Source organism: Microtus pennsylvanicus, chromosome 4, assembly GCF_037038515.1.
Source record: "Microtus pennsylvanicus isolate mMicPen1 chromosome 4, mMicPen1.hap1, whole genome shotgun sequence".
Lineage (NCBI taxonomy): Eukaryota > Metazoa > Chordata > Mammalia > Rodentia > Cricetidae > Microtus > Microtus pennsylvanicus.
The window spans coordinates 108954719-108979836 of NC_134582.1; the positions used below are offsets into that span (position 1 = coordinate 108954719).

A 25118-nucleotide genomic window follows, 5' to 3' on the forward strand; every position below is an offset into this window, starting at 1 on the left:
GAATGCCTCGGTGATGCTGAAGCTTGGCTGGAAACAGATTGGATCTACACTGTTCTGAGAGCATGTCCACCTCAGCAGTGCCACAAGGAGTCTGGCAGGGAGTCTGGGGTGCAGCAAGAAGGGTACTCAGGGGTAGGGATAGTAGAAGGAACGCTCTAGGTCTGTTCTTGGGATAAGACCTCAGGAACTTGATGGAACAAACTTGACGACAATTTCTTGTGTCAGGAGTGGAGCAGTATATGCTTCCAGCTATAAGTCAGTATGGAGAACACCCCTAGAGTACTGACAGGAGCAGTAGATGTGGGCCGTCCTCTCCTGGGAACAGTGCAGCCATGCGAAGAAGCTGACTGATGAGACACCAGTGGGCAGCATATGTATGTGATTGAAATCAGAGACTAAGAGATCAGACACTGAGGTCCTGGAGAGGGCATCTCAGCTGCAGTCATGACTCCTCTGCGGCCTGCGTGTCCACTCTGCATTCATCTTGTTTGTTCTCTGACCTCTCATTACTGCATACTGATAGCCTACAGTTGTTCTTGATATCAGCTTCTGATATCACACACAGGTAAACGCATGGGTCTGCACACACACACACACCACGCACGCGCACACACACACACACCACGCATGCGCGCGCACACACACACACACACACACACACACACACACACACACACACTTGGGGAAGATGACTTTTTAAGTAGCACCGAGTTGACTTCCATTTATTCGTTCATAAAGCACATTACTGTGGCCCACATCTTCATCAACCAGAATCAGAATGCACAGCTACACCTTCTATATTCTGACTAAAATAGACTAAAGCATCAGTATCTGTAAATGAAGTGCCTCAGTGCCACAGCAGGAGGCTAAGCTGGTGTTGAAGCCACCAAGAACCGGCTGTGTTCCTTGGCATTCAAGGGGATGATCAGAGACCTATTGTATGGTCCTGGGCATCAGATTGCACCGAAGTGAATGAGCGCTGCCTATGCGCCCCAGGAGTCTTGCTGCCCCTAGTGTAATTCTTTAGTTTGACAGCCAGCCATCTCCCACATAGTGAGACTAGTTTTGTTTTTTGTTTGGTTTTTTTTTTTTTCCACTAGCCATGGCCTTTTGAAACCGAGCAGAACTGGCTGTGGTTTAACTGCCCGTATTTTCTCTTCTAACACCCTAGCTAGCCTTTGTGTTGCCCCAGTCAGTGAGTAGGTGGGTTTGACTTTGAGCATTTTCCAGGAAGCAACCACATTGACCAAGCAGGTAGACAAAGATGCCTGAGAAAATGAAGCCATCAGCCACAGAGCAGCAGCCTGCACACCATCCACCTCCAGTGTTCCCCCCTCCCCTGCACCTGGCACGGCTGAGACGTGAGAGCCCACGTGGACTCCGGAAGAAGGGTGCTGGGAGGTCTGAGACCACAGGCGGTACTGCCTGTGTCCTGGCTACCCACTGTCTCACAAAGCTACTGCCTCCTGTTGTCAGTTCCCGGTCTCTGCATCTGCTCTTCCACTGCAGATACAGTTCCATGTCTGTAAAGCGGGCCCAGGAGCTCGGCCTGGAAAGGACTGATCAACTCAGGACTGTCAAGGAGTTGAACAAAATGCAATTTATGCCCTGACAATGCTGACGCATGCATGGGCAACCCGTATATGGCAGTTCTGTTGAACTTGTCCATATTGGGTATCATGGTCTAAGTTGATGAGGACGACTGAGCAGGTCTTTTCCTCCATCGAGGAGTTAATGTAATTTAAATCTAATCTCTGAATCTTGTTCATGTATTGTTCCAAATGTGCAGTGGCTCTGTGTGCTTTCCAACAGAACCAGCTTTGTAGACTCACGCTGATTGTAAACAGTCTTTCCAACAAGAAAGTTAGATAGCATTTTAATTCAAATGTAGAAGCTCTAACTTTGCACGTGCCCATGACAAAAGGTGTGGAATACTCACTGAGCTTTCATCCAACTACCGCATGGAGAACATTTTGTTTAGTATCTCTGCTTACAGAAATGCAGGTATGGCTAACTGGTGCCATGCCTGCTGGTATTCCTGCATGGTAGGGTGGTAGAGAATGGGAAAAGGACCTGAATAGATATATGTAACAGACCCATAAACAGGTCATAAACAGACCTCAACCAGATGAGATGTTTGTCTTCAGAAAAAAAATCAATTGTTGCCTCAGTGAGACCTTGTTTTCTACTGGGAAAGTTAGCATAGCTCAAATCTGACAGGCCTCTTGTGGGTGTTCACATACACCTGGTCTCCAGAGCTAAGTGGGCTGACTGTCTATGAAGGGTGACTAGGCGGACCTTCTCGGTGTCACTAGAGAACTTGTATAAGACTCTTGGTCTATGATTGCACGTATGTGCAGCTGTGTGCATGTCCACATGGAGACAGCCGCAGGTGTTGACTCTCAGGCGCTGTCCACCTTGTCTGTTAAGACTGGGAGAGGGCATCTCTGCTGTAGTCATGCTTCCTCTGTGGCTTGGGGGTCCACTCTGCCCTTGGCTTTTGGCCTTCCTCACTGTGAATTTTCTTTGTGAGAAAAAGAAATACAAACTGACAGTCCTTAGTACTGGAGAAAGTTCTGGGGTGTGTTGCCTAAAAGTTTTCACTTTGATTTGTAATTAGAACACGGAGTTTCTAAGATACTTGTATTTATAGTTGAGAGGCGTTTGGCGTACTGCTTTCCTGTGCACAATGGTGTGTATAGAAAAACATAAAGACACGTGACAGCCAGGTTTTCCCAGCTGTGAGGTGGGTGCAGAACATTCAGCTAGTTCTTAAATGCCTGCCCTTGGGAGCTAGACACTGGATAATTATACACAAAATATTCGAAGTTCTGCAAGAAAGGCTACTACTAAGACCAGACTTTGTGTGGACTATATGGATCTTCATTTTCTACTGAGTGCACTTGGGTGCAGACTTCCGCTCCCGAATTTATTTTATCCCAACATGAGCTATTCAATACCAGCATGTTTGGTGGAAAGAAAGTCTGTGTTGGAGTTGGCCTTGCTTGGACAACCCAATGACAGGCTGGGCTTCAGCTCTGTAATTTTAAGACCAACATAAAACCAGGAGAGCAAAGGTAGACAGACAATTAATGTGGGATTTCCCTCTGTGTGCTGTGATTACCATTAATGAATAAAGGAACTGCTTTGGGCCTATGGCAGAGCTATAGGGGAACAGAGGTAGTCAGGGAAAACTAAACTGAATTCTGGGAGAAAGTAGGGCAGAGTCAAGGAGAAGCCCTGGAGCCACCACCAGAAACTGACTCTGGGAACTTTCCAATAAGCCACTGTCACATGGCCATACACAGATTAATGGAAATGGGTTAAATTAAGATGTAAGAGTTAGCCAATAAGAAGGTAGAGCTAATGGGCCAAGTAGTGATTTAAATCATTTGGTTTCTGCATGATTATTTTGAGGCTAAGCAGCTGGGAACCAACAAGCTGCCTCCCTCCTTACAAGAGACAATTCCCTTGAGCAGTTCCTAGTCTGGTGAGGAAGGTTTTCCTGAGGAATACCTTGTTTCTGCTCTATAACCAAATGCTTTAGAAGGAAATAGTTGGGCTCCTGAAGCCAGGCAGTCTGGGCTCAAACCTAGCTGCTGTTTTTATAAGCTGCATAGGCTGTAGGAGAATTTATACCCATCTCTGCCTCACTTCCCCAACTCCGCTGTGGAGTTTGGGCCGCTGTCCTGGGAACAGTGTGAGGATTGGGAAGCATGATACTGTGAAACAGGGACAGAGTTGACCACATTGCTCACATCCTACTAGACCTTTTCCTGTTTCCATGGGAATGGCTGAAGCCAAATGAGCCAGGCTTAGTTTTCCCTGGGAGAACAATCATTTGGGCTTCTCCACTTGGCCGCAGCTCCTTGGACCCATAGCTCCAGAACAGTGTCCCAGCCACCATCTTAGGGACAAACTTAGGAATATAGTTTTGGACCTTGTTATGAACAAGCATTGCATGTCATAACTAGATTGTCGTGTTGCTTTGCACCTTGAACTTTCAGTCACTGTCACAAATAAAAGCACACATCATATCAAAGGTAGACATGATTTTTATTGTATTTAGCAAGCAAAGCACAGAGTTCAAGTTCAAATAAGGTTCTTCAGAGCATATGATGTAGAAGCTTTTAGGGCATTATCTGGTTGAAGGACATGAAGTGGACTGACTAAAAGTTGCAGTTTGTCTACATTGGGCCTGTGATGCTCTGGGCTGTTGGGTGGGTGGGGGGCACTGGGCACTGAGAGAAGATGGGTCAGGATGGCTGGGTGCTCTCATGGGCTACTATTTGTTGTAAAGTTGATCATTTCCCTCTCTGTTGAAAACATCTGTATAGTAAGGATACTAAATTCCTCATATGTGACCTTGAGGAGCTCAAAGCAGCAAGCACATCCAGCTAGACCCTCATAAGACATCGAGGGCAGAAAAAGGATGCAAAAAACATGACCCTCCTGTTGCATCATCCATCATGAACTTCGGCCATCACGATGCACTGCTGCTCTTCCACACAGACAGAAGATAACGAAGGCCAAGTGGACCACACTCTTGGAGAACAGGCTGAGGTAGGTGTAGAATGCCAAGGTATTGGTAACTTGAAGCTGCAGCTGATCTAAGAGAATCCTGTAGTTAGTTCCCATTTGCTCTTTTGACAGAATAGAACAGATAGGGGACTTTTTTCTGGTGACCTAAATTGAGTGACAACATCTAGCACTCTTACCAGAACCAGCAAGAGGACTCATCTTGGAAGTCAGATTGATAACAACCCCTGATAAGTTCATTTATAATCTTACTACTACTGAAAAGAGAAATTGCACTTGGGGTAGATGGATCCTTTTGAAGGTTAAATGGGGAATACGTTTAGAATTCTTCACTTTCAGTGTTTCTAAATAAAGCAAATAATATCCATCATGTACAAAGCAAATTATAAACAATATTCTGACATCTTTGCCCATGAAACTTTAGTCTTTTCAATAAGTTGATAGCTATTGGTGAAGGAATTATTTTCATTTCCATTTGCAGAGGGCACAGGAAGGTAGTTTGCCTAAAAGGTACTGAGTAAGTACAGCTGAAGTCTTAGTCCACAGAAGTGACTTTAAAGAACTTTTACATCTCCAAGTGTAACTATCGCCCCAGATGTAGAATATAAACATGAATACAGAGCAGAGCATCTGCAGCGTTGTAGACACTGCCTGCAGTGCTATCAGGAGGCGCTGTTCATAGAAAAGCAGCACAGCAGGGTACATGGGAGGTTCTAGACTTCAGAAAAGCCTGAAGGAACTTGTCAATCCAGACTTCCCAAGACTCTCACCGGTCTCTCTCAATGTTCTCATTAGTTTATAATGGGCAATTGGAACCAAAATATTTTGTAGTTTTATAAGAAATATGTGTTGTCATCAATTAAAACAATGATGGAATTGGAAAACCACAGTAACCACTTAGTGAGTCAAGGTCATGGTTTTTTTTTTCTGCATAAGAGATCGCAAATACTGAATATTGCAAACTCTGTCCTTGTTCAGGTCCATTCCTCATGTGATACCTCAGATTCTTAGCTCATGGCTTTGAGAATATGGATGAACAGTCAGCCCTATAATAAATATATGAGTCTCCTTTTGGTGCATATGTAGGGATAAAGGACCCAGAAACTACTACTCACTATGCTTATTAAATATGATAACTATGCTGGACATGTGACATCTAGACACTCATTGAAATAACTGTGAATTTGAGGTATTATTCTCCATTGTCACATGAAGAACATTTTGCTTACACAGTGGAAGTCATTCATGCATATTTGTGCACACTGATTGTTAAAATGACTGGACCACTAGTCTGATAGGTGTCAGTCTGAAGTCTATGTTCTTCCCAATTCGTGTGATATTGCACCATAGGCAATTCCTTACACTGAATTAGAGGGAAAATACACAACTGAGTAATGATCAAATTGCCATTTGATGATCCGAGTTGGAACCCACCCCCCAGATATGGATTGTGACATGTCCAGAGGACTTCATGTTTGCTTACACAACTGAAAAATGGAGGAAACTATTACAGTGTATGAGAAAAGTAAATGAAGTATGCAACATATACACATACACCCAAATCAAGAGCCTTTTGTCTAAAATGAACTCTGTAAGTGCAGGAAATGTGATGAGTACTAGGAGGAAAAAAAAACCTAAAGAGTCTGTAGCCTCTAATCAAAGTCATACTGTATGAAGATCAGTTGTTGACTAGGAAGTAATGGGTCAAATTACACTATCACTCAGTTTATCATGCAATTCCAGTCATTATGACTTTCTTTAAATCAGAGAAGTTCAAAGTTACAAAGATTAAGGTCATGTTCTCTCTAATAAAATAAAGGTAAGCAAACAATAAGACATACCCTTTCTTCTTTCCAAGCAAGCTTCCAGATCAGTAGAATTATTAACTAGAAGAAATGAGAAAAGTTCTAGTGAGTTACCATGGCTATTATTTGACATGTTTGTGTGTGTGTGTGTGTGTATTCCATGAATATATTATATTACCATTGGTTAATGAAGAAGCTGCTTTGATCTATGGCAGGGCAGAATATAGCAAGGCAGATAATCAAAGCAGAGATAGAGAAAGAAGATGGAGTTAGGCAGACGCCAAGTAGCTGCCAAAAGAGAAGGATACCGGGCCCTTACTGATCGGCCACAGCCTCATGGTGATATATAGGTTAATAGAAATGGATTGATTTAAGATATAAGAGCGAACTAGGAATACTCTTGAGTCATTGGCCAAACAGTGTTGTAATTAATATCGTTTCTGGGTGATTATTTGGGTCTGGGTGGCTGGGAAACAAAAAAGCAGTCTCAGTTTACAAAATGTGTGTGTGAGAAAGGGGGTGGGGGGAGAGAGATTAATCTCATCAGATAGAAGTGATAATGAAAGCTCATACTTGTAGAGTGATTATTGCTATACCAGGCAATGTATTAAATGATACACATTCATTGTATTTAATTTCACAGTAGGACTTAAATGAGTTAAATTCTGAATGGCTCCATGTGGAAGAAAGAATTAGGCTTTAAAGATATAGTCAAAATCTTACATGACTTCTTTATGACAGTTTCTTTGTTTGGGAAATAAATTCATTGCTAAAAGTGCTTGTCTTGAAAACATAACAATCTAAGTTTGATCCTCATAACACATGTAAAAATGTTAGACTTGGGTACATTCTGGTAGTCACTGTACTATATAGGCAAAGAAAGAAGAGCTGCCTTAGGCTAACTGGCCAGGCAGTCTAGCTTAATTGTTTGTTTGCTTTTTAACATTAATCCGAAGATGGCCAGAAGGCAAGATAATAGAGCGTAGAAAAACAGTTTCTCATGAGACAAAGGCAAAAATAAATTAAAACTTACCATTTTCATGTCTCAGAACACTTTCTCTGGGATTAATACTTGTGAAAGCTGAAAGAAATTAAAGTGCTAGTTAGTTATTCATGCTTATTATTTGAAAGTGTGTGTATTAATACAAATGCAGTTTGCATTAATTGATGCAGAGACTGGAGAAGCCATATTAAAAAATATAAAGCTTGCAATTCCCAGAATAATTGATGTTACTCTGAAATTCCATAGAAAACAGTTGTCACCTGTTTTTGTACACAAAAATTTCAAAGTTAGTGAAGTGTACATAACTTTTTTTTTTTTTTAGTTTTTCTGAGACAGGGTTTCTCTGTAGCTTTGGAGCCTGTCCTGGCACTAGCTGTTGTAGACCAGGCTGGCCTCGAACTCACAGAGATCCACCTGCCTCTGCCTCCCGAGTGCTGGGATTAAAGGCGTGCGCCACCACCGCCCGGCTTACATAACTTATTTTTCACCACACCTGTGATACACTATTTCACTACTAATTGGAGTTAAGGCCAATTCTATAGGTGGAACTCTAGCTGGTACTGGAAACTAGCCAGCTTCCCAGCATAGTGAAGTCATAAGCCTTAGGAAAAGAATCTACTACCACCAATTTACTAGATCGGCACAATTTTTCTAAACATTATACCTACAAATAAGTGTAGCTCTTGCCCCTCACCAAAGAAGTTTCCTTTTTCACCAAATGAAGACCAAAACAGAACAGGACAACTGGACACAGTGCAGAGACCAATGAGCTGTGAAAACCCAGCCCTGATGTATACATTTACATCAACATCACAGTTCCTGCACCTACGACTAGGGGACATCCCGCAAGAGGAAGAAGACAGACTGTAGCCACAATACCAGGAAGTCTTCTGTGAAACAATCTGTCCCAGAAAAGGCTGCATAAACAAGATGGAAACAGCAACAATATCAGTGGACATGTTAATGTAGAAGGGAGAAAACTTGGGGTCCCACAAAGAACTACAGGAAGCTATTGACTTCTGAAAGGAGAATAAGCCTCTCTCAGGGATAAAACTCCTTATTGATTGTCCAATTTGAGTAGTCAGCTTTAAAACCAAAAACACACAAACAATAAAAATGGATTCCACAGGTTCTACTTAAATATTTTTGCAAATACACACAGACACAAACACACACACACACAGAGACACACACATGCATACACACACGCACACATACACACACATATTCCAAAAGAGGCTGTCAACTTTGAAGTCTGGGGCACTGGAGGAGATTGGGGGAGAATAACTGGAAGGTGCTGGAGGGAAGAAAGGTAAATGGGAAGTGAGATATAATTCCCTTTCAGGTAAAAGCATTAAAAATAATTTTGAAAGGAAGAAATTATCATCTGAGGGTTAATAAAGGATGCAGAGATTATCATGTAAAACAATAAAACTGACTTACAAGGACAGATGCTGCATGATGTCTCTGAGTTGTCGAGGTTATGAATACATAAATATGAAGGAGGAATTGTGGATTCCAGCAAGAGTGGAGAAGAAGGGTTAGTGATGGTAACCAGGGGCAAGGAGGAGCAAAGTGAAAGTACACATGCATGAAAGTGGTGTCATGAAACCCATTGTTTGTACACTAACAAAAAGGGGGGTTCTGAATTGTGTGTAATTGCAGGGCATGGACTACAGCTACAATGCCTTTTGATACGTGGCACTTCATCTTTTTCTAGATGAGCAACCCTTTGCCCTCAAGCCCTGAATTTATTATCCTCCAAAATGAACTATCCTATAAAGAATACATTGTTTTCTCTTCATTTCTGTGCATATTTCTGTAGCTACATTCTGAGGATAGACAAGAGAAGCCTGTGTAGTTTTTTTTTTAAGTGTCTGGTTTTCTGAATTGAAATTGAGGTGTTGGGTTTTTTTTTTTGTACTTTAAAATTTTATGAAGAATTATAACATACATTAATACCTTTTCAGTGAAAATTATATGATCTTCAGGAATGTTATTTTCAGATTTTTGTTGATAAAAGCATATATGTTTTAAATACTCAATATCTATAGCTTTAATAGACAGACATGTTATGATAGTTAAGTTGATTGATAATAGGCATCAATGTTTATAAGCAATGCTAGAATAACTTGATATCACAGTTTTCCCAGTCATTAAATGATGAGCAAATGGGTGTGTAGTGGGGTGGTCGGATGGATGGATAGATGGATGAATGAGTGGGTGGGTGGATGGTGAGGTGGTTGGGTGGTTGATTGAATGGATGGAAGGATGGAAGGATGGATGGATGGATGGACGGACGGACGGACGGACGGACGGACGGACGGACTAGGGTCTTCTTTGTAGTTGTTCAGAGCATCTCACTGAACTCTCATTTGTTAATTTGCTACGTTAATATGATGTCAAGGGAATGACTGATTTCTATAAATGTCACTCAGTCTGTTCAGCAAAATTCAGTTGTTCTGTTTTTCTACTGAAAGCAAGGTGGATTCAAATGTTTAGATGATTAAGAGGAAGACAATATAATCTAAAACTTACCATTTTCACTTTTCAAAGAAGCTTCTGTGGGATCAATGATGGTGGCAACTAAAGGGGAAAAAGCAAACATTAGTCAACTATGGCTATGACTTCACAATATATATGTGTGTGAATATATTCATATACCTATTTGTACACATTTGCATATTAAATATAATGTCAACAGAAAGACATCCATTATAATATGAGCCTTGCAATCCCAGAAACATTAATTGCACTGCATGTAATTCTGTGGGTGACATTCATAAAAGATGTTTCTACATGTAAACACATTGAAGTTTACAAAGATTGCACCATTATCATAATCTCAATGTAAAACTTCCTAAAACTTCTCTCCCAGACCCACTTTTCTTGTGTACTCATAGGTACTAGAAAAGCTTCTGCTTCAAAAGAGAGGATTTACAAATTCATGCTCAATAGAAAAATAAGCAAAATATTGGTTGACATGTGGGCTTGCATATACTTGACTTGATGTGTTGATGTGTCGCACTGTGAAAAAAAAAAATCAAGCCTGGTCTATCCAGTAAATTCCAGGCCAGCCATGTCTACAGAGTAGGACCCTGTCAAAGAAAGAAAGAAAGAAAGAAAGAAAGAAAGAAAGAAAGAAAGAAAGAAAGAAAGAAAGAAAGAAAGAAAGAAAGAAAAAAGAGATAAAGGAAAACCTGCTAAGATTTCAATTCTTTTTACTATAATGTCTGAAGGTCCCAGTGCAGTTATTTCTGGGGATGAACAGATAATCCAAGTTATATTACTAGTTTCCTTTGTGGAACTTGAGACAGGGGTACCTATGAGTTTTTTTTAAAAAAAAACAAAAAACAAAAATAATGTGCTTGCTTATTTTAAATAGTATTAGAGAAGCACACACCCGTTCTTTAAGCTTATTCTTCTGCTAAAAGTGTTCTCATAGGTGTGGATTTCTTTTACTGTGGAATGTTACTGAAGAATAAGTTCTATGTGCATTAAAATGGATTTGGGTGTGTTTGGCAAAAATGTAAATACAGTCATGTTTGTTTTCTCTCTTCAAGATTTGCTTTAATGGCTCTAAAAATCTATTTTTTATCCTTTTAGTAACTTTATTATCTAAAAAATAAATAAAATCTCTACCAGCATGAACTTATTGAGGTATGAAAGAATAAATAGGGTTACTAAGAATATAAGAATATAATCTATGAGTTTCTAAACTCTCTCAGACTAAGGAGAGCGATCAACTTCATGTCCTTTGATAATCATGTCGTTAACATTTTTTTTATCAAGACAAACTACACAAAACAAAACGTCTTCTCAGTGACAGCATTAGAAGTTCTTTGCTGAAAGCTGTTACCAAAAAAATGCCTTGATTTCTTTCCTGCATGAGGCACGCACGGCAAACACTTTTTTCAGAGTCCATTGTAAGTAAATTATAATAATGGGAACCTCTCCACTGCATGCATTCATCACCAATGGTTTTACCCTTTATTTTTCCTTGACCACTAGAAAAGTCCCAACATAATTAAACCAATATAATGTCTATGCTAACTTCCAGTTTGTATATTTGTCTTGCCTTTATCTCTTTAAGCTGGAAACTGAACATGGGGACTCTCTCGTAATGATTTGCTACGCTGTGGCAAACAACAACTTCCTTCATTGCCACTAATTTGTTTTCTCTTCATAAAAACCCTACGCAAAGGTGGGCATCTTTACAGACTTCACTGGCAGCTGCTGAAATAAAGTCTTCCAGAGGATGAAGACTTAGTGAGAACATGTAACGGCTGAATGGCAAAGATGTCCCCATGTGTTGTCCTTTGTGTATTTCTCTACTAGATCAATAGGGTTTTGTCAAGCACATGGGAAAAAATAATGGGTTCTGTTTCTTTTTCATTCTGGGTCCTTCGGTATGCTTTCAAGACTCAGGATAAGAACACACCCATATGGAGAGCTAGCTACTGTCCCATTACCTGTCTTTGCCTACTCACTCTTCTGCCTAGCTGTGTCTAGGACATGGCTCCTGAATAACGCAGAATTCTAAATGATGTGAAACAGAGTACGAGCTCTTCACTGAAGCCACTGGGTCACTACCTCATCCTATTCACCCACACCTCACTCAGAGCTGGCATGCAGGTGGCTGAGCAATTGTTTACCCAAATGGCAAGAGAACAACTCACCATGGAAAACAGAAACGTGTTGTATATGTGAGCCTCATCCACACTTAAATTAGGAATGCTATCAACAGTGACATGTAAAGCAAAAATCAGAACTCTCAGGACTGCCGTAAATCTTCAATGGCCAAATAGTTCTACTTTTTATTGAATATAAATGTTTTATATGAGCACTATCTTGTCAGTTAAAAACTAAATGAACTTAAAGACAAAATTTAGTGCATTTACATTGAATTTGGAAGTTTTGTTTATTTTACATGGTGGGACATTTCTGGAAGGTGTGTATTGTTCTTGTGTCTGAATCAAGTACAGACAGCAAAAGTGGAAACAGCATTTCAACATTTCATGCCCTGAATGGCTAAACGCCTTTAGACATGTTGTTTCATTTAATTCATGCATCAATTCTAAAAAATATTTTGTTTAGTATTTACATATTTTACATAGTATAACTGAGGCTGAGTAAATTAAAAACAAACATTTTGCTATTTTTTCCTATAACATTCTGTGAGACATGCCTGGTTTTATGTTTATAATATATGTAGTAAGATTTAAGAAAGATTCATTTTTTATCAATACATATTATAACAATAGGATCATTCCCTTTTACATATGTTTTCTGGAAACACATTTACATTAATGTATACATACCTTTATCTATGGGAGGAAAGAGAATCTCTTGATCAACTCCTCCCTTATTGTTTTCATGTTTGACTATGCATCCATACTCCTTATTCATTGAATCTTCAGCGACAGTCAGCCAACTTAACTTCATGTATGTATCTTTAGTCTTCATGGTATTTCCTTCTTGAGATTCCAGAACCTTATCACTACCCTTTTCTCTCCAATATACACTTATAACATCAGGGAAGAATTTCTCGAGGAGACAAAGGTATGTCCCAGCCTTATGGAGATTCATTTCAGCAACAGAAGGGAGAAAAATGGTAGGCTTGGGGAAAATGTCTGAATCGAAGCGTTTGCCTGTAGGAAAATATAAAATATAAAAAGAGAATTACCATGGAGATTCAACTGTTACATGGATTTGGCAGAATCTGGAACACTGTGCTAGGAAGACAAATTATGACTGAGTTAGCACCTACTGTAGACTTTCACCCTTCATTAGGTTGCAGAGATTTACTATTGTCCTCATTTTAGAGATACATGATTAGTAGAGCTTTTTGCATGTCTTCTAGAAGTCAGTTGTTGACTGGAGGGGCCTAATTGAAATATGTCTTTTGTTATTCCACAAGCCAGCACGGATTCTTTGCTACATCTCCTGTGTTTTTTTCAGATTAGATCACATTTTCAAGATGGATGAAGGAGTATTGAGAATAACTATATGATGTCTCTGAGGACTGGGATCTACACTCCCTAATGGCTAGGCTTCCCTCCCACTTGTCCCTTAGACTGTCTGGCTAAATCACTCTCCCATGCATTAGCAATTCAATTAGCCCACCCTTCGCTTAGATGACTCTCAAATGTGCTTCTTTTGTATGATCTCACATATGAGACGTCGCGAGGCAAGTTGCCTGTTTTAGTGGCCGTTTCCTCCATTGTACAATAACATGCACTGAGTTGATCCCTTGCCTGTGCCTGTGGATCTCTGCCCAGTTCTGCAGCTCTTACTCTTTCTCTGTCATCCCACAGCATCTCATTTCTACATCTAAACCACTCTAGGCTTGAGAGCCGGACTGTTTTTAAACTTTCCCTTCCCAATGATTGACAGTGTCTAAAACTGTAGATTTGGGGACTTCTTTAAACAATCTTACAGAGTTATACACTTACATGTTCTGTTTGGCTTTAGAAAAAACTTTAACTTTTTGTTTCATTTAGAGTTGAAGCATTACTAAGAAAAAAATAGGAATATGTTCTCAAATGTGTCTGAATATAAATTTATCTGATTTAAGAGACACTTGATCCATCTCTGGCATCCAAGTTTAAACTCTATGCTTCTCCTAGAATTTGTCAATATGATGTGGTTTGCTATCTACTTGTCCAAATAAGCTTTCACTAATAGTCACATACGTTTGATTGTTACATGTAAGTATTACATAGTTCGTGTATGAGCATTTTATAGTTCATACATACATAAAGCTAAATCCTATTATGTTATTTGTACAATGTTCATATTCTTTAATAAAATTGTTTGTATCAAAAATTCTTGTAAAATTTCTACAGCCATATCCATCATGTTCATTTCTTCTTGGTACTCCTACTATTTTCTGGTTTGGTTGTCTTTTTTCTTCCCTCTAACCCTAGAAAGAGTAAAATCACTGACAAGTGTTGTTCTTGGGCTGAAGATTTTCTGCTAAAAACTCCAGAGTGACTCAACACAGACAAAACAACTTTAAAGTTCCTGATTCTTGAGGTTCAGTTGGCAACATAGGTGTATGACAGATTGTGTCTCTGAGCAAATCAAATTACTCTTTGAGGAGTACTGCTTAAAAGACCTTCTATAGAAAAGTAGCTTTATATAGTAGCAATATTAGTGAATAGTCTTCACCGAATTCTAACTTCTACTTATGTGTATGTATTTTAAATACAGGATCGCATTTTGCTGACCAACAAAGAAAGAAGAAATTGCTTACAACGTAGCTTTATTTCTATTTTCAATAACTCATAACTGCGAAGTTATGGCCAGATACGGTTGATAAATTGTTTTTCAATTTCTAAAAATGAGAAAAATCTCATTGGTTACTCACTACTAAGTTAGCAGTAAATAAAGCAGCTTCCTTACCTGAGGGAATTACTATGAGCTTTGTCCCTTTTGAAAATTTCTTGATCCATGTTGAGCTGTCACACTGCTCAGACCTTCTACAAAAACATGAGCCCTCTCTTGAGCTGCAGAATGATGAGTCTTTTAGAAACTCTGTCTTACAAAGTTGACCTGGATTCCTTTGGAAAGTTTTCTGTTATCCAGGAGTTTTTAAGTTTCTGTGTGAACTGACCTCACAAACTGTTCTCTCTTCTGAGGCAACAGCTACTGGAAAGTACCAACAAACAATGGGAAGGCTAAAAGCAGAAGAAGGCTGGGCCATGCCACAAACCAACAGCTTTCCTATGTTAGCAGGAAACATTCTGAGAATTAACTCCCAGATGCTTAATATTGCTGAAACTGCTAAGGTAATTCATCAAATATGCCTCTATTCTCAGAAGTACCAAGGCTATGACTTCAGTAATTTGGGGACTTCTTAAGGGAGAAAGCTCTCCAGTCATGGCAATGGAAATGTGGCAACCGAGGATGCTGAGCCAAGCCTTCCACGCTCTAGGAAGTCACACGATCTCTTGCCAAAATGATTTATTATCAGGGTGGTGGCAACTAGGAAATGGTTTCTTTGATGATTTCTTGATCTCCCTCATATAGGAAAATAAAATTATACAATTCTATCTTCCATAAAATTATAAATCCTTTATTTACACTGGAAAGAGCAAATTAATACCCAGTGCTCTGTAATTCTGTTGGGGAAACCCTAAAGGCATTTCTGTGATTTTCTGAAACTCACCTCTGGAGAAGAGGAATGGCCAGAAACCCCTGGAGCACAAGAGAAGCTCCTAAAAGGCATACCTGGCCACCATGTCATCTCCAGGTCCAGGAGCCCACGTTTAAGTTACATGAGCAGACATGAACTCTGTCCCTAAAGATGGAGGTTGGTAATCAGAACAACCATCCATGAACAGTTCACTCACAGTCACCAATGCAGATGGGAGGACAAAACTGTAGAAGAAATTATGTCCTGATTATGGTATTAAATGTAAATGTTTAAAATTTTAGTTTTACGCATGTCAGTATTTTGCCTGCATATATGTTTTGCATAGCACGTGCATGCTCAGTGCCAATAGAAGCCAGAAGAGGGCATGAATGCCCTGGAACTGGAGTTACAGTCAGTTGTGGGCCTTTGTGTGAGTGCTGGGAGCCAACCAGGACCTCTGCTAGAACTGGGGAGATAGGCTGCAGGGAGAATTTACATCCATCTCAACTTTAGGCTTCTGACCACCCAGCCATAGAAATTTGCTTTAGACTTTGTTTTGCTTTTAAGTTTTTCCATTAAGTGAACAATTTAAAGATGACATAACATGTCCTTGCACCATTTTAATGTGCATTAAAAACAAACCTGTGTATTTTAGACAGTCGCATATATTTAGTTTTCTAAATAATTACCTGCACTAATATGGTGCTAACAATCCAGAACATCAGTCGAATGCCTCAATTGTCGAATGAGGGATTAGTACGGGCATTACAAAACTTTGTGTGTTATTTGATGAGCCCTCTTAATAGTTCATTAAGGTCAATATTGTTTTGTTCTCCATTGAAAATTAGGAAAATTAATTAAAGATATGTAATTTAACCAAAGTCACACAATGTCAGGGAGTGTGTATGTAACAAAGATTGATTTAGTAAGCACTAAGAAATAAAGGAAAATAAAGATAAATTGAACATACCTAGCCAACTCTTGTCATCCCAAACTACCCCATCATGTACAGAACCCTCCAGAAAAGCTGCCCATTCCTCAGGTAGGACACCACACTACTCATCTCTGGTACTCCAACTCCCACCACCAGAAGACATTGCCTGCTCCCCAAATTCTAAAGACAACACCCCTGACAACTATGGCATCCCATTATTTCCATGCCAACTCAAGCAGAACACCAACTGGTGAGGTCAGAGGTAGTGTAGTTCCCAACTGTGCTGGCATTAGTACAGCTTCATTACTCATAAATCCGTATGGAGTGCCTCCATTGCTGACCTTCAGCATCATCTAACTGATATAAAACCAACGAAGCCAAGGGAATATCAAGCATAGAGATCTAAACACCCACTCACAGTGAAGGCAGGCCAGAAACTTACACCAAAACCTGAACCAGCAAATTACCTCCAGGTTTGCAAATCTAGTGTTAAAACATGATGAATAGGAAAAGCTGAGACTGTGTCTCCTCCAAAATTACCAAATATGCAGTTCCCAGTGAGAATGATTTACACAAAACTCTAGAAAAATGTTTTTTTAATTATAAATACATTCTGAGAATTCAGTTAATATGAATTAACTCTCAAATGGATAAAAATATACCCTTGACTACACAGAGTGGACCAGAGGTGGGTGACCAGCCTCTCAGCTGGACAGCCCAGTCTCTAGGCCCAAGGCCCCAGGGCAAAAGCCCGCCTTCCCACCTGCCTCAGCCACAAGAGCAAGCCTTCTTCAGATAGACTGCCCCAAGATTGACAGCTGAACCAATCTCGTGAAAACTCATGAACTCTAGACCTACAGCTGTGGAGCCTCCATGGGACTGAACCAGACCCTCCATATGTGGGAGAGAGTGGTGAAACTTGGACTATCTGTGAAGCACCTGGCAATAGGACCAGGATCTATCCCTGGTGCATGAGCTAGCTTATTGGAGTTCATTCCCTACAGTTGGATGCTATGTTCAACTTTAATGCAGGGGGGAGGGGCTTGGTCCTGCCCCAACTAACTGTACTTGTTGACTTCCCATGGGATCCCTTACCCGTTGCTAGGAATGGATAGGTGGTGGACTTGGGGGAAGGTGGGAAGGAGGAGGGAGGAGGGCAGGGAGAGAACTATGGATGGAATATAAAATAAAATAAAATCATTTAAATTTAAAAGAAGAATAAACTCCTGAGCTACACATGGTGGCACATGCCTTTAATCCCAATACTTGTTAGGCAGAGGCAGGTGGATCTTTTGAGTTCAAGGCCAGTCTGGTCTGCAAAGCAAGTTCCGGGACAACCAGAGCTACATAGAGAATTTAAGAAAAAAAAAAAGTCCTGAGCCGGGCGATGGTGGCGCACGCCTTTAATCCCAGCACTTGGGAGACAGAGGCAGGCGGATCTCTGTGAGTTCGAGACCAGCCTGGTCTACAAGAGCTAGTTCCAGGACAGGCTCCAAAACCACAGAGAAACCCTGTCTCAAAAAAAAAAAAAGTCCTGGATGAATTCTAAGAGATAAAAACAAATAGCTGAATAAAATAATGAAGAGAAAGGCAGGCGGTGGTGGCACACTCTTTTAATCCCAGCACTCGGGAGGCAGAGGCGGGTGGATCTCTGTGAGTTCGAGGCCAGAATGGTCTAAAAGAGCTAGTTCCAGGATAGGCTTCAAAGCTACAGGTAAACCCTGTCTCAGGAAAAAAACAAAACAAAAAATGATGAAGACAATTGAGAACCTGAAAATACAGCTGACAAAAGCGAGAGAGAGGGAAGAAAATTCAATCAGAAAAGATGCTGGAAGTGTAGAACTCAGTCGGTCACATTGTGAAAAGCAGAATGGAAAGTGTCAACAATGCATGATCATGTGGAGAACAGAATATCAGCACTTGGAGGCAACGTGAAAGAATTGGATCATTAGGTCAAAGAAAACAATGAATCTTAGCCATAAGAATGCAACATGCGAGGCCTTTGGGACATGCAGAAAGAACAAGCCTAAATATGTATAGAAGATGGAGGAGAATTACAAGCCAAAGATGCAGATGTATCTTTATCAACTTTACCAAAACTTTACCAAAACCATGGAGAGGCCCAAATTGTAAGTACATGTATTATTAATACTAATTACATCAATAATATCAAAAACTCTCTTCCGCCTTGCACTTCCCTGCCCTCCTTCCCTCTGAACTAAGTATCTTACTATGTTGCTGTCCACAATACCATGCCATTCTTTCCTTGACCTTCCAAATGTTGTGATTAGAATATACTTTCTGAGATCAGAATTTTCCCCCATTAATTCTTTGAAGTATCTTTGTGAAACATAGCTCTCACTTCAATGGGAATAAAAGATGAAGTATTTCAGAGGGAACTATAAGTGATCATTGCGCAGGAACATGGGTTGAGATGATCACAAATGCTGTGTTCCAACATGGGACAGTTTAATGAAATTTTTGTGGTAATGGAACAAAACAAAGTCATCAATCAAGGCACTTTTCAAATACTTTTGTGAAAATATTAAGCAGGTGGGTTATAGCAAAGTGGGGAAATCTGTAGTACGATTAGTAAAAACCCAGAGACAGAAATTGGGGTTCAACCTGAAGGTCAGAAAAGCAAAACAATCAGCCACCCACTGGCTCTTACCTCTACCTCAATCTGAAATGGTGATTCGGCCTCCAGGAATCTCAGAATGAGACTGTGTCTGAAAGCTGTCTCCTCCCGTTTTACATTCTTCTCCAGGGTTGGGATTAAAGGCACGAACCACTACCACCCAGTTTCTATGGCAAACTAGTGTGGCTACTGGGATTAAAAGTGTGTGTCACCACTGCCTGATCAGTAAGGCTGATTGGTGCAGCTGTTTTACTCTCTGAACTTCAGGAAAGCTTTACTTATTAAAATACAAATAAAATATCACCACATAAATCTCTACCATAGACAACAGGTAATATCTTATAGAATGGGTTAGTGGCAGCTAGTGATCTGCCAACATATTCCAGAAAGATTTATCTGTTAGTTACAAAGATACTTGTTCAGACACTATCAAGGACAATTAACATGGAAAAGCCTGGGATAAAACCGGACTCTCTGAACATAGCGGACAAAGAGGACTACTGAGAACTCAAGAACAATGGCAATGGGTTTCTGATCCTACTGCACGCACTGGCTTTGTGGGAGCCTAGGCAGTTTGGATGCTCAACTTACTAGACCTGGATGGAGGTGGGGGTTCCTTGGACTTCCCACAGGACAGGGAACCCTGATTGCCTTTCGGGCTGGGGGGAGACTTAATTGGGGGAGGGGGGGGAAATGGGAGGTGGTGGCGGGGAAGAGACAGAAATCTTTAATAAATAAATAAATTTAAAAAAAAACAATTGTTAAGTAGTTAATGATAGTCCAGGATAATTTGACCTCAAAACTACAACATTTCAATTCTCACCACCATGATGGAGATTCTAGCAGTTTTCCCCTTGGAACTTCAGTCTATAGAAAGTAGATTTCAAGGGCATGGGAGAGGAATTTTTAGTTTTATACTTTTAGTGTTTGTTCCTTGGATGTATTCAATGATCCCACTACTAAACTCAGAATAAACATTAATTATCAACTATTGTTTTCTATATTGTTGATTTCTGAGATGCAAGGAGATGTAGTACTGTGTTTTTGTTAATTTATTGTTTGAGACTTTCATACATGTATATAACACATTGTGGTCACACTAACCAACCCATTCAATTATCTGCTTCATCCTAATCCCTTCCTTTCTTACCAATCCACCAACTATAGCATGCTGTTTTTTTTTTATTTTGCTCTGTGACCTACTGCATTTCTTGATGCTATTGCTTTTTCTTTTCATTATTTTCTTAGCAGACAAATGAAGTATAGGGGTAGAGCTTGCTTTGATTCAGCTGTGATTCCAAGGCTGTGGACCAAGCTTTGTCACATTAAACCACTTCCCGAGCATTGTACTTGGTCTCTAATATACACCTGTAAACTGATTACTTACTTTCAGATGTAATGGCCACTAGCTTTCTGCACTATAAACTATAGATTGTAATTAAAGACAGACCTCTCAGTTTCTGAAAATCTCCAGTGCTTGCAAAGGATCTAGGAAACCATAAAGGGAAATATCCCTGTGGGATGCAGGTCTTTCCTTATATTTTGCCCTCTCCTGACTTAATTCTAAATCATTCACTTGCAGCAAACCTCTGTGCAATGAATTAACAAAAGACCAAATCATGCTGCAAGCTTTCCTTCCTGTATTTGAATAGCTCTCAGACACCCTAACTGAGTAGGAAACAGTGGGGGGCCATCCTGTCCCCAAAACCTCACTGGAGAAATAGAACCCAAGATGTTGCCTGGAAGCCCCTGGGCACTGCGAGGAAAGGCTCAGGTGGCCTCTCAGCTGAGCATCAAGTGGCAAGCGGCTGTGCTTGCTGAGAAGGATGTGGGTTGGCACAGCTGGGAGACGGTTCTTATGCAGGCTGTTCTGGAGACTCTAATGTTGTGCTAAGTCCAGACGGCACAGTAGTAAAAGGCTTCATCTTCTTTCTTCAGGAAATTTACTTTCAAGGTTGAAGTAGAAGTTTGACGATCTTTACTTACTTCAATTTTCTTGCTTATCCCATCCAAGGGACGTTGATTATAGTTTTGCCTGACATTTATTAGGTAGTCGAACTGTTGATTTTCTCTCTGCCGGTACCAATGTATATCTGTGTCGCTATGGTCTGGAGGGATTTTACAGGCTATTTGGGCACTCTCGCCTATGGCTTTGGTGACTGACATCTCAGGTTGCTCCAACTGCCCAAGTCCAACTGCAAGCAAAGAGCAAATTCTCATGAGCAAAAAAGCGGCATTTGAAGAAACAGAAATGAGGAGGACTTCATTGTCCCTTGCATGTGGAAATGTCTACTTACACACCCAGAGGCAGGAGAAGGTGAACGCACTCAGGAGCAACATCCCAACTGTCAGGCCGCTTCAGAAAGAGGCAGGAAGTAGTCTGTGAGCTGAAGTCTCAGGTCACAAGCAGGAGGGTGGGGCTGTCCCAGTGCCTCAGAGAAATGCAGGGTCCGTGGATTCCCCAGGGTGGGTCATGATCTATTCCAGTTCTGAGCAGTTCTGGGGTTTCCTGTCCCACAGCAGCAGGTCAGACGCATATGTAGGTTAAAGGCCTAAGAAATATCCTTTGTCTGTATGTCTTCATCTGACAGAGTAGGGAGACTCACCGGTCAGTCCCTCACTCTACTGTAATTATGTTGCCTGGGTAGAAAAAAGAGACATCTGTTATGTTCCGTCTACGTTTTTGTGGTTTGCTATTGATCCAAGACCCAGATACAAAAGTTGACTGTGATGTTCTGCACCAGGAAGGAAAAAAAAAAACCCTCAGATGCTGTATTTGGCAGACACTCTGTGTATAAGGACATAAATATGTTGTGTTTTCTTCTATCTACTCCAAAGTCACGCAGTAGATTGTGACTTGGATAATTATATTTCATTTCTAATATAGGAACTTTGAAGAAAAACTAGATTAAAATTGTTGACAGGTATAAGCAAGCCCATGTATACAAAGTGTCATTTCCTCTTAGTGAAGCATGGAGTCAAATACATTAGGTAGAAACAGCCATGATTAACATTCAATGATAGCTTTAATGTTAGTGAACATTAGTGCTTCATACCCACTGGAGGTTTCTCAGGCATTTGACAAGCTTCATTACATGACTTCATTTAACCCTGTCTACAGCCCTATGCAGTGGGTGCTGTGTTCTTCTCCCTTTGACAAATGGAGAGAGTGGTAAAGAGAGGTTAAATCACACATTCCCTAATACAGAACTCTTAACTATGATGATTCAGATAAGCAAAGATCTATTAATGAATATCTAAGTAAGCTGAAGAGAGTCACCTCTTGCACCCCCTCTCAGTGTGTCTAGTCCTTGGGAATGCTGTCACCCTTTGCAGCACAGAAATTCTCCTTCAGCGGACTGTAAACATGGGCTCTTTCTGCTCCACACATGAGATTCCTTATAATCTTAGTGCTGAAATGGAGTTAGATGAATCTTTGGGGCTTCCTGGCCATCTAGCCTGGATAAATGAGCATGTTCCAGGTTAGGGAGAGGTCTTGTCTCAACTCAGATGGCCAGCGCATAGAGACTAGTAGTAAAGATTGTCCTCTGCCCTCCAATGGTACATGCACACATGAGCATCCACAGCAAATAAGTAAGCAAATAAACATAAAAGAAAGGCATGAGCATTCCTTACCTTCCTGCACTACGGAGCAAAGCCCTCTGGTGCTCTGTGTATGCAAAATACACGTAGAGCAACAGACAACACACATGGAGTACTTTCTCAGACTCTTTGATATTGAAGTTGTATGTCAATGCCTTTCCAATTGAGGAGTCGACATTTATTACAAAGTCAGTAAAATAAAATCTTTAACCCAATTACTCTGAAGGAAGCCAATCCCTCAGATTCTCTCTCTCTCCCTCCTTCTCTCCCTCACTCCCTTTTTCCCTCTCTCCCTCTTTCCTTCTGTACTTGAAATTTAAGCTGAAGGCATGTTCACAAGCGTGGTTTAATGTATCCCTCCTTCACAGTAACCCTTCACAGCTCAGAAACACCTGCACACAAGGATGGTTCCCCATTGTTTCACTCTCTTTGCCCCTTTCTCAGGGAGCCTCCCGCTGCCTGTCTCTGCCTGAGGGATGTCCTATGACCAGCTTAGAGGGATGTCTTCTGCAGTTGACCCGTGCAGCTCACATTGTCAGAAGTCCCCATCGGTTTTTAGAGGCCACTGTACTGAACGCTTCATAAATGGGCTTGATAAATGAGTCACAGACACCCAGTGAGTGGTGTGTGTGTGTGTGTGTGTGTGTGTGTGTGTGTGTGTGTGCGCGCGCGCGCGCGTGCGCGCGCGCGCGCATGTGTATTGGTGGGAAGGGTGTTCCTCATTTTAGTAGTATCAGATGTATGAGCAAACAGAAGCCAGGAAGCGTTTAAAGGACACAGACCTTGTAGACAGGCAAAATCGGCTCAAAGATATCGCTAAAGGGCTGCCAAACACTAATCTACTTTTAAGCCTCTTCCATGGGATTTATACTTACGGGGTCCCATAGTCTAATGAATGAAGTACTTTGTTCTTGTTTTTTACTTAATTAAGTTTTTTTTCAAAAATTACACCCAAATGATTATGTTTATCAGGCGTCAGAATAAATAAAAATACCTCCACTTACATTAGTTCACTAATTCCTTTTCTTTATCATCTACTTCACAAACACAAACCACGGTCTCCATCTCCTGAAACAGTTCCTAATAGAAAACAATGGTCAGGAGAGTTTGTGACAGAAGAGGACACAAGGGGGCGCCACTATCCAGCAATTGGAGGCTTCTCCCTCTGACTTCATGGAGAGAGCAGCTGCGTGGGGAAGACCTTGATTGATCTGAGCGTGGAGAGGAAGTGGAGTTAACCAGAAAGACTTGGTAATGTAGCATGCACCTAGGAAAAGCCGCCAGCCAAACCCCACGATCAAAACATGAAATTCTGGGTAGGGAGCTGCTGAAGATGAAAAGGCCAGGAGGAGGGGATGCGCTACAGAGTGCCAGGGTTCTGGAAACTTGACTTCAGGCTCATAACAGGAGAATTCGAAAGCAGATGTGAGCAGACGAAATCTGTCACAGGTGGAGGGAACCGGTAGAGGACCAAGGTTGGAGGGTCTGACTCTCAGAGTGGGAAGCAGGAGGCAGTGAAAAATGCCCTGGATGGGATCTCTAGGAACCAAAGTGTGAGATAGTGAGGAGCGAATGAGCGGACACTCGTGTCTCTGCGGTGGGCAAGGCAGACATCAGAGATAGGCTGTGGATTTAGAGGAAGACACACCCCACGTTGTGTTACCTGAGGCCCTGTGTTTAACTTCCAGCAGTCTGTGGGCAGCCTCATATGTTCACAGGGAGCTCCAGAGAGAACCGTCCTGAAATGTTTCCGAATCTCTCCTCCCTCCGCTCAAAGATAATTAAAGCCAAGGATGGTAAGCGACTGTTCAGAGTCCGTGAGGTGATAACCAAAGACAACTCTTCAAGGGTAGATTTTGAAGAGCAGTTTTTCAAAGTGCCCTTACAGAGATCTGGGTTAGAAAGAAAAACATACAAAAAAAGAACCTAGTGATCTAGAAATTATGCCTAATTTTGAAGGGGCAGCTCTGGAATTTGTTAGAGGAAGTGATAGGCTTGGAAGCAGAGACTGATTAGAGGCTACAGAGGAAATCTGCTTTCTGGTTTTCTCCACACAGTTCACTCAGCCTGATTTTTTCTAGGCCCCAGGACCACCAACCCAGGGATGGCACTGCCCATAGTGAGCTGGGCCCTCCCATATCAACCATTATTCACCCAAAAATGTTCCACAGAGTTGCATTTAGGCCAATATCATGGAGCCTTTTTCTCAACTTAGAGTCCCTTTTTCCAAAGGACTCTAGCTTGTGACAAGTTAACATAAAACTAATGTACTACCTTTATATCTATAATAAACACATTTTTCTTCTTCCTCTTTTCTTCACACACACACACACACACACACACACACACACACATCATACACACACATCATCATCATATCTTTGCCAGTGATGCTATTACTGTTTGTGGAGGGAACACTTACATATGAAGAAAATCTCATAAAAAGTCATCCCAAA

General features: G+C 41.0%; 1 gene segment (V, D, J or C); it reads right to left on the reverse strand.

Annotated features, from left to right (window-relative positions):
- Positions 1-4037: 4037 nt before the first annotated feature.
- On the reverse strand, positions 4038-21672 carry LOC142848312 (T-cell receptor gamma chain C region 5/10-13-like). The segment is given in 8 exon segments: positions 4038-4610; positions 6381-6425; positions 7378-7425; positions 9886-9933; positions 12669-12998; positions 14755-14821; positions 20962-21254; positions 21361-21672. Coding segments are annotated over 7 exon segments (945 nt in total).
- Positions 21673-25118: the final 3446 nt, after the last annotated feature.